The sequence below is a fragment of the Triticum aestivum genome, chromosome 3B, assembly GCF_018294505.1.
Source record: "Triticum aestivum cultivar Chinese Spring chromosome 3B, IWGSC CS RefSeq v2.1, whole genome shotgun sequence".
Lineage (NCBI taxonomy): Eukaryota > Viridiplantae > Streptophyta > Magnoliopsida > Poales > Poaceae > Triticum > Triticum aestivum.
In genome coordinates this window covers 57691044-57701066 of record NC_057801.1, presented here as the reverse complement: position 1 = coordinate 57701066, position 10023 = coordinate 57691044, and the positions used below count along the sequence as shown (strand labels likewise).

Genomic DNA, 10023 nt, shown 5'->3' with positions numbered 1-10023 from the left:
CGATCGTAGAGTGTGCACCTACGGTGTGCAGAGGGTCTAACTAGAACTGTTGGTTCTCTCCGTCTGCCAGCGGGCTGCTTGTGGCCACCGGAATAAATGTAGTGTTGATATGTGGTAAGGGCACGTCATCAAGATTGTAGATGTGGGGACAATAGTTGTTAGGAAGATGACTTCAGATTGACTCATGTGTTTGTTTTGTTAGGTTGTGTGCAATAATATAATAAAATGGATATATTCCTTTTTCTGCGCTACAACAAAGAGAAATGTTTGACGAAGCTGTAGAAAAAGATTTGTTGCCCATTTTGCAGATGCAGCTATCGGGTGAACACAACGGGGGCCCAACACAACCACTAAGTCCGAGTGCACGGTGAACTCGTCTCTGCTACTCTCACCACTCCGCTCCCCGTTACTCCCTGTGTGGTGTGGTGTCGCTAGCTAGGTCTTGCCGCCGCCGCCCAAATGAAAGAGAGCGAGGACGGCGGCCGCCGCCGCCGCAGGCCCCAAACCCAGGCGAGTGACGAGGCCGTCGGAGTGACCCGCCGCCATCCCCAGCTTCACGCGAGCGAGGAGGTTGCCGGAGTGGCTCGCCGCCGCTCCCGTTCCCAGATCCGCGCGACTAGCGAGGGCGCTGAAGTGATCTGCCGCCGCGGAGTCTTCCCGCCGGCGCTGGCGTCGCCGATCGAAGACGACGACCTCCTGAGGGAGATCCTCCTTCATCTCCCGCCGCAGCCCTCCTTGCTCGTCCGGGCCTCCGCGGTCTGCAAGCAGTGGCGGTGCGCGGCCACCGACCCCAAGTTCCTCCGCCGCTTCCGCCTCCACCACCGGAAGCCGCCCCTCCTCGGCCTCTTCCACCGCCGCAAGGATGATATCGTCTTCACCCCCGTCATGGACCGTCCCGACCGAATCCCTCCAAGTCGTTTCGACCTGCATCTCCTGGACACCGACAGCCACAACATGTGGATGGTGGAACTGCTTGATTGCCGCCACGGCCGCGTCCTTCTCATGGACACACTATGGGATGAGGTCATCATGTGCGCACCTATCACCGGCGAGCAGCACCGCTTGACCGTTCCGGCAGAGTTCGTAAGGAACCGGTTCACCGGGGCTGTGCTCTGTGCTGCCATCGACCATGACCACGTGCACGGAAGCTGCCACTTGAGCCCATTCAATGTGGTGTTGATCTCCGTTTTCGGAGGGAATAATCAACCTATCGCGTGTGTTTACTCCTCGGAGATTGGTGAATGGGGTGATATCATTCCATCAACCGTTTCATTTGAGCTTTTTTACGAACATACCCCTGGGTTGCTTGTTGGTAATGCCCTTTACTGGTTGTTGGATTCTATAGGCAATGATATACTTAAGTTTGATTTGGATGAGCAGAGCCTAGCTGTGATTAGGGGGCCTCCTCTTACAAATGATTTTCGCCATGGTAGTCATTGCATCATCCAGGCTGGGGATGGCGTGATTGGGTTCGCCATATTGTCTTACCCTCACTTACAAATGTGGCAGAGGAATATCAATTTTCATGGTGTTGCCACATGGGTGCTATGGAAAACAATTGATATGCGTATGATTATTGGGCTCCCTAAACAGATTCAAGGAAAGAGGGCAGTTGTGAGACGTATATTGGGATCCCTTGAGGATAGTGATGAAATACTTCTATCTGTGGGCTGTGGTGCCTATAAGGTTCAACTTAAGTCGATGAAGCCTAAAAAACTTTGTGAAAACGGTTATTTAACTCGCTATCATTCTTTCACCAGTTTCTATCCTCCAGGTGATTTTTCATCCTTAGTCCTCGTATTGTCGGAGTAACTTAATCTCGGTGTGTTCTGTACATGCATGTTCGAATACCTCCTGTTGCGATTCTCAAGTGTAACGGCTTAAACTTAGTTACCGTCCATTTGCTAGATAGACAAACTTATAGCTATATTGTTTAATATATGTTATCATTCAATATATTTGTCTTCATGCTTCATATTCATTTCCTAGATAGACAAGCTTATGGCCTTCTTTGTGTTATCATTCAACGTAGTTGTATTCGTCCTGCAAGTGACTTATGCAACACACCTTTTTTCCGCATTTGTTGTCTCTAAGCATGCTCTGTTTACTTAATTTGAATACCCAAGATCACTTTTCCCGGTATTGTTTATGAGTTTTCGCATGTTTCTATTTTGTCTTCTTGAAATGAGGAGTGATGAGTTAAATGAGATCAATGCTAGGCCATGTCTATCTTTCTTATAAGCTAAACTTTATTATGAGATACGTATGTATATGTATATTGTTTAAATGAATATTCCTTGCAAAAAGCAACATATATAGTTTTATTTCTTACTAGTTAGTTGTAAAACGTAAATACAAGAGTGCATATTTTTCTTATATTTGTCAATTCATCTATGTAATATACTCACTGTTGCCTTCTCATATCCATTTATATTTTTGTTGAAACTTTATTAAATGATTGCCTTATGCTTCTAGGCACATCTATTGCTGGTGGATTTGATGGAGCTGACATGATGCATGATACACAAGGTGGTAGTTTGGTTTGATCTTCTAATGTGCTGAAATGGTAACAGGTAAGAATCTTCTGAATATAGTTTCTGAGAATTGAACTGTTTGATTTTCACTTTGGAAAATATTTGATGGCCAGTGTGGGTAGCATGTATCCTCAAACTACTGTCCATTCGACTATAGGGATTCAGACATGCTAATAACGCAGAAAAAAATTAAAATGGTGGTGATGCTAAGTAAAAAATTGCTCTTTTTTGGATCATAAATGATATGCAGACGTTGTATCCCCAGAGTTCCCCTTTGGTTTAGCTGTTTCATAATCTATAAGTTGCAATCAATATATATTAGTTGCCAATTTCGTTACTACAAGCATCAGCTGCGTCATTCAACTCCATCACCTCACATTCATGTGATAAGGTTGGAAGATTTACTTTGTTGCCATCTGTATTTCGAGGAGATATAGTCAGCAATATGATATAGCTCTTCCTTTTTAGGGGGTGAGGGTGGGGGTATTGTATAGCTCTTCTTTGTGTTGCAGTGCTGACCATGAGTTTGTACACATGTCTTGTTCATACACTGTTATATACTCCTATATGTTACTGTTAGAATTTATATCTGCGTCTGTATCAAGTTAGTAACAGATTAGTGCTTTTGTTTTTCCCAGGTGAAGAAGGGCTGCTGCAGATGTTAGTTGTCACTGAATTTGTCGCATTCCATAAATGCCGTCGGCAGTGTTTATATGTTACCTAAAACAACTTACTGTGTCTTATTCTAGCCAAGTCTCTATAATGTAGCAAGATGCTTTTGAATACCTGATCCAGGGAATTTCAACTTACTAGCATTGTATCAAGTCGGATTTCGTGGTCTTGTTAGTTGTTTGTGCTTGGCAGCTCTTGTGTTGAGCCATGATAGTTTCAGCGTCATGTATCACCGAAACGTGTTTGTTTGAGTGTGCTTGTCAGCTGCGGTTTGAAAAGCATGTCTACTTTCTTGTCTTCAAAGTGAGTTTTGCTTTGCTGCTGCTTGTCTAACACTACTTACCTTGTAATGGTTTATATGAGCCAGAGTAGCTTCCTTGCTGGCAAGTGGGATTAAACCTGTAGGTGTGTGCTTTTACAGTTTGATTGAGCACATATGTTCCTGTAGATTGAGAAGGATACCGAGTACCTCCTCGTGGCAGAGCTTTCTGCAGCAGTCTAGTGTTGTTCCAACATTGTTCAGGTCCGAAGGTGTTGCCATTTTTGTTGTGCGGCTTACTTGCATTGGTTGCTCCTCAACCTGAACTGAACACATTTTCTTTCTTCAGTGTGTAATGGAGGAAGGAAATGGTTGATAAAACCAAGAGGCACGGACTTGTCCTTGCCTCTTGGTTTTAAAAGCTAAAATTTTCGTAACGGTTTGAAAGCCATATTGTTCCTTCTTTTGAGGGAACCGATCCATCTTTGTAAACTTGAGAACCTGATTCATTTGACACTACCCCCTCTGCCCTCTGGACACTATTGTACAACAGATCTCTCTCATTGTGCAGGAAAAATTGTTAAAGAAACTAAGAGTTTGAGCAATCTGCACAAAATGAGTCATTCTGCTGAAACATAAGTTGTAGTATTATCGCAGAAATGTGTGCATAGTCCATTATTGCCCTCTTCTATAAAAAAGGAAATTCAGTAGATTTGCATGATGGCCACTCTGGATAAAATTGGAGTATTATGTAGGAACTGTGAAGCAACAAAGGATGTTCATGCCTTTCCGAACCTAGTGGATTATTGTTAGTAAAAATTTCACTTGTTGATTTTTTTTTGCGGGTGAATTTCACTTGTTGATAATCCCTCTGTAAAGAAATATAAGATCGTTTAGATCACTATCTTATATTTCTTTACAGAGGGATTAGTGATCTAAACCATTTTATATTTCTTTAGAGAGGCAGTACTGAACATTCAGTGTTTAGTACAAATTGCATTTGTTGCTACTACGCACTTGTATTGCTTTTATACAGTTGATTTCTCTACTTCCTTCGCATGAATCGGTGGTTAGTACAAACATGCTATTAATTTCAACTACGATAACTAGAAACAGATTTGCACTCAAGGGGGAAATGAAACTGAGTTATTCATCTGCTGTAGAGGCTCAGCAGCGCTTAAATCTGCTCAAGACCTGGACATTTAACTGATTCACCATGGTTTACGTGAAACAGAGAAGGATGGCCAGAGCCTTGTTATCTTGAAATTCTATGGCCAATATGTAAAGAAGCTAATCTAGGCATCTTAATATCTCCAGATCCGGAGGAAAAATAAATAAAAGAAAACCATTGTTTGAGCATAAACAGAAGCATGCCTGACAGAAAACCAACAGTTTGGAGTACACTGGTGCATGCATTAGTCTTTTGCACGGTCACTGTTTCCAACGCAAACATGGCATAGCTGTAACCATCTGGCTTGTATGATATACTGATATTGCTCCAAAGTTCAGAGAACATAGTTCTGGACCTTCCGGTGCAACACAGCCAACTGTTCGTCTAGCTGCAGTCTGTGACTGTGATGATGCTTTCATCCCCTGCACACAGCTTTGCAAGCGCATAATCCTAAATATTTTGATTAGGATTATAGCAAAACCCTCTAGCTTTCAAATGGAACAAAAAGAGGCTTCATTTGTTTAGCATTTTACATTGTGAATAGAAAAAAAATCATATTTATTTAGCATTTTTTTATAGCACGATAAGTTTAACAGCTCAAAGTCATATGTTTTGTCTGTTGAGGAACCGATCCATATTAGACTTAAAAGAGCTTGATGTAAAGCACTACCCCTCAGCACTCTGGACACTACTGTACATCAAATCTCTCATTGTGCAGGAAAAAAAGTAAAAAAAAAAACTCTGAATTTGAGCATTCTGCACAAATTGAATCATTCTGCTGAAACAGAATTTGTATTATTGCAGAAATGTGTGCATAATCCTTTTTGCCATCTTATATATATATAAAAAAAGTTCAGCTAGATCTACATGATGGCCACTCCAGATAAAACTAGAGTATTATGTAGGAACTGTGAAGCAAATAAGGGAGCTTAGAGACCAACAAAGGAAGTTCATGCCTTTCTAAACCTAGCGGATTATTGTTAGTAAAAATTGCACTTGTTGATAGTAAACATTCGGTGTTTAGTTAGTAGAATTGCACTTGTTGCTACTAAGCACTTGTTTTGCTTTCATATGGTGCATTTCTCAGCTTTCTTCGGAGGATTCGGTGTTCAGTAGAAACATGCTATTAATTTCAACTACGATGTTATTACCGAAAAAAAAAAATCAACTACGATACTACAAACAGATGGCCAGCGCGGTGGTTCTAATTCACCATGGTTATGTGGTTCCAGTGAAACAAAGAAGGATGGCCAGCGCGGTGTCCTAACTAGAGCTTAAGTAGCCTCTTGTATGCACTGCTACACACAAACAGAAGTACTACTACTGCTACGTTTGCTTGTACACAGCCAACTATTCTAAGAGCACACACACACGTACTAGTAAGCCACTTGAGCCTTGGTTATTTCTATTGCACTGGAATGGCCTGAACTACAACGATGGGATATAGCTCCTTTTATAGGACACGGATATGGGGCAACTACCACGAACATGCACATCACATTCCTATGAAACTACTAGCTAGCTATGTAAACTTCTAGGAAATTACTAGGACCTGCTGCTTCCTTACAAGCCAAGGAAACTGATACTTCCTATCTAAACTTTGCTGCCCAACGTGTTGTGCCCATAGACAGGGTTTTAGCTCACACTAACAAGGCTCATGCATGTGTTTAGTGTGTGTTCATGGAAAACATACAGAGAAGGAAATGCACTCTGCCTCGAGAAAGAAGCTCCATAATATTTGAAATATTGAGGACAAACAGTAGATACATATATACTTGTCATGTCTTGGAACATAACGTTGCAAAACACAAGCGTGCCAGGAGACTCCTGTAAGTGGATGTACAAGATAAAGTGAAAAAAATTTCAAATATGAATTATTAAACCTACACATCGCCAAATTTGGATTTAGAATGTGACTTTTCTGTTGCCAAACTTTAGGCCGTAGCACAGTAGCCTACAGCCAAGACGTACATCTTGATCACCAGAGTTGATGGCAATATAGGCCAGTCAACAAGGCTTCAAAGACTCCAGCTGCTAGATTTGACTGTCCAATGTGCCTGTAGTAACAAATTATATAGTATCAGGTACCAACTGAGAAAAAGCAAGAACACTAGTCCATTGGTAACCTGATATTTATTTTTGAATGTTCACCGGGGGGGGGGGGGGGGGGGAGTTTCCCCCACCTGAATATATTGATGATCAGGGGAGAACCCCAGGGAAGTTTACAGACGACCGAGAACACATCGAGAGGGGGGGAGAAGGAGAGTTTTTACAGGGCGGCAACCAACCCACACTAGCTAGACGGCTAGGGCGTGCAGCCAAGTTTCGACATGACCCCTCCGACCTTCAGGGAGCCGATCACGCCATAGGGCGGCGTCTTCACAGCAGCATCCAAGCACACGCTGCAGAGACGGGTGTTGTCGCTGGAAGACCACAACGTTCCTGTGTTTCCAGAGTTGCCAGCAGCACAGTAAAACGAACTCCAGTAGCAAGGCGAGGCAGCCCGCACACCCTGACTCCATCGGTGTCGACGCCCAGCTTGTTCCAGAAGTCACCCGCGAACGGGCAGACGAAGAGCATGTGATCGGCCGTTTCCAGTGGCGCAGTGCACAATGGACAGCCGGCTTCCGTTGCGGTTACGATGCATTTGCGGAGCAGGACATCCCTGGTGTGTATACGCCTTTGGACTAGCAACCAGCTGAAGAACTGCACACGCGAGGGGATCCGCGCGTCCCAGATCATGTCCACGAAGCCGGCCCTCGCCCCGCCAAACCGCAGCAGCCGGTACGCGGCACTTGACGACAAGGCATTCCGGGGCGCAGCAGCACGGCGCAGGTGCCTCGCGTCCTCCCCCTCACCAGGGGGAGCCTCCACCAGGAAGGCCGACACCGCCTGGAGCTCACGCTCGCCCGCCCTGGTCAGCCTGGGGACCAGACAGCCAGCCAGGCCACGCTGGCGCACCTGCCAGACGGTCGCCTCGGCGTCTGATATTGCACTACTAACATACATAGCTTTTAACTTACTGATTTTGTAACAAAAATACGGACTGCTCGCCAATATATAGCTAGAGTAAGCAAAATCGTAAATTCAGATTCTACACTTTCAACCAACAACAGCTGTCCCTGCCTATGTTGGCAGCTGGATATGTACAACTCGAAAGAAAAATCGAATGGTCCAAATCTCACGAAATGTAATCAGAAGATATTCTTACCTATTGAAACGTTTCAACACATTAGCAACTCAAAGCAGATTGTTATCCCAATGCATCGTGCAAGACTTCAGCTCCATCACATCCACCAACATTGGTTATCCCTAGAAACATAAGATTCAATTAGTGAAAGTGTCAGGCAAAGACAAATGGATAATGGAAGGGACAAATATGTCCGTTACATAGTTGAGCCGGCAAACATAACTTGAGCAATGTAACTCTAGTTGCAGATTTTGAACCTTGAGGGTACACTCCGACCCTTCAACCAAATGAACAAAAATTTCCTTCATTTGTTTGAACTAAGGATGGTACCCTAAAGGTTCCAAATTTGCATCCTTAAAAATAAACTCTTAATTTTTATAGATGAATTATAAAGCCCAGCTTTGGTACTAGCAATACATACACAAAACAACATCTATTGTAAATGCAAGGAATGTCCCTGAGTTTACCTAGATACTTGACAATAGAAGTACTACATATATTATGGATAAGGAATGTTCCTGAAAGGGGTACACTCAGCTACTTCATAATGATAGAATTTAGCTGATAGGAAGAACCAAGACGTGGTCTAGATTTATCTCATGTAAACTTGCATAGCAAGCATACAAAATTAGGAAAACACACCAAACTAATAAACTTTAGCAACAAATTAGTAAGACCGAGCATGAGCAATTACCTGGGGAATAAAAAGCTGTGAAAGGATGGTAGTCAGTGATATAGCTTGTTTCATGAAGGTTTTTGGATTGCATTGACTTAAGATGAACCATGTAGACACTACCGTTCACATATATAAAAATCACATCAGTATCCTCCGAATATCCCAGTATAGTTTTTGCCCCTCTCACCCCTCTCTCAGTCTGAAGAGGGGGCCGAAGAATGTTGTGCATTTCAACGGTCTTCCACATCACCCACGTGGCAACACCGTGATCATTGATGTTCCTGTTCCACATATAGAAGCGTGGATAAGACAATATGGCAAAGACAAGAGCGCCATCCTCACCCTGAATGATCTGACTATGGCTGGAGTGATCTGCAACCGGTGGACCACTGATCATAGCTAGACTCTCATCTTTCAAATCAAACTCAAGCATGCCATTTGTCATAGTATCCAACCAATAGAGTGCATTACCAACGAGTGACCCCGGTCTATAAGCATCAATAACCACACATGGAACGGACGTTGAGATGAGATTGCCCCATGTGTCGGTTTCAGAGGAATAAACACATGCAAGGGGTCGATGATTGTCCTCGCTGTACATGATCACCAAGACGACCTTGAAAGGGCTGGAGTGACAGCCGCCATGCACGTGGCCCTGGTTGCGGGCAGCACAGAGCACCGCCCCGTTAACGTAGTGTAAAACCTTTTTGAACTTAGGCGGAATGGCCACGCGGCGCTGCTCGTGAGTGACAGGGGCGCACACGACGATCTCCATGGATGCAGAGTCAATGATGAGGACACGACCGTGGCGACATCCGAGCACGTAGTTCTTGTGGGGGGTCCCGCCAAGTGCACCGTGGTTGTGGCTGCAGCTGTAGCGTCCAAGGTTGAAGCGTTTAGGAGGGATGCGGTCGGGAGCATCAAGGACCGGTGTGAACACGACGTTGTGGTAGCACCCGAAGAAGCCAAGAAGGGGCGGCTTCCGGTGGTGCACGTAGAAGCTGCAGAGGAACCTGGGGTCGATGACGAGGCGCCGCCACTGCTTGCAGACAGCGGAGGCGCGCGGGAGAGATGACGGCTGCGGCGGGAGGCGGAGGAGGATCTCCCAAAGGAGATCGTCGTCGTCTGGCAGGGAGCTGCCGCGGCGACGGCAGGTTATGCCAGGGCCCTTGCTCTCGCTCATGGTGGTGGGACGTACGAGGGAGCGGGGATCGAAGACCGCTGGGGGCAAAGGCAAGGTTTGATTTGTAGTCTGGCCCGATCGATCCTAGTCTTAGTCCCTATCGGAGACTACGTATGTCTGTGTTGTACTAGTACAATGATTATTGTATTATCTCAAGCAAACAAACGTGGGCTTCTAATTCAATCCAAGTACGTAGGTAGCAAGAGTTTGCTTCTTGTATTTTTTCCTGTTTGATCTAGTTAGTAATGTTATTTTTCATGACAATCAAGATTAATTCTAGACTGCAGATCGAACTACAACTGACGATCTCAACCATACATATGCTCGGGAGAGATGTT

The 10023-nt window shown here is 44.5% G+C and overlaps 2 protein-coding genes across 2 annotated transcripts; one reads left to right on the top strand and one right to left on the bottom strand.

The window, feature by feature from the left end:
* Positions 1-353: 353 nt before the first annotated feature.
* Positions 354-3523, top strand: LOC123064732 (uncharacterized). Its single transcript, XM_044488146.1, has 3 exons — positions 354-1774; positions 2476-2573; positions 3173-3523. The coding sequence occupies exons 1-2, from the start codon at positions 460-462 to the stop codon at positions 2544-2546; spliced, it is 1386 nt and encodes a 461-aa protein (XP_044344081.1). The 5' UTR covers positions 354-459; the 3' UTR covers positions 2547-2573; positions 3173-3523.
* A 2937-nt stretch (positions 3524-6460) lies between these two features.
* On the bottom strand, positions 6461-9720 carry LOC123064731 (uncharacterized). Its single transcript, XM_044488145.1, has 3 exons — positions 8521-9720; positions 7848-7948; positions 6461-6693 (listed from the first exon to the last, which is right to left on the bottom strand). The coding sequence occupies exons 1-2, from the start codon at positions 9683-9685 to the stop codon at positions 7890-7892; spliced, it is 1224 nt and encodes a 407-aa protein (XP_044344080.1). The 5' UTR covers positions 9686-9720; the 3' UTR covers positions 6461-6693; positions 7848-7889.
* Between the last annotated feature and the right edge of the window lie 303 nt (positions 9721-10023).

Coding starts and splice junctions, on each gene's coding strand:
- LOC123064732 (XM_044488146.1), top strand. CDS start 460: ATGAAAGAGAGCGAGGACGGCGGCCGCCGCCGCCGCAGGCCCCAAACC. Junction 1,775..2,475: donor CACCAGTTTCTATCCTCCAG/GTGATTTTTCAT, acceptor TTATGCTTCTAG/GCACATCTATTGCTGGTGGA.
- LOC123064731 (XM_044488145.1), bottom strand. CDS start 9,685: ATGAGCGAGAGCAAGGGCCCTGGCATAACCTGCCGTCGCCGCGGCAGC. Junction 7,949..8,520: donor CACAGCTTTTTATTCCCCAG/GTAATTGCTCAT, acceptor TTATGTTTCTAG/GGATAACCAATGTTGGTGGA.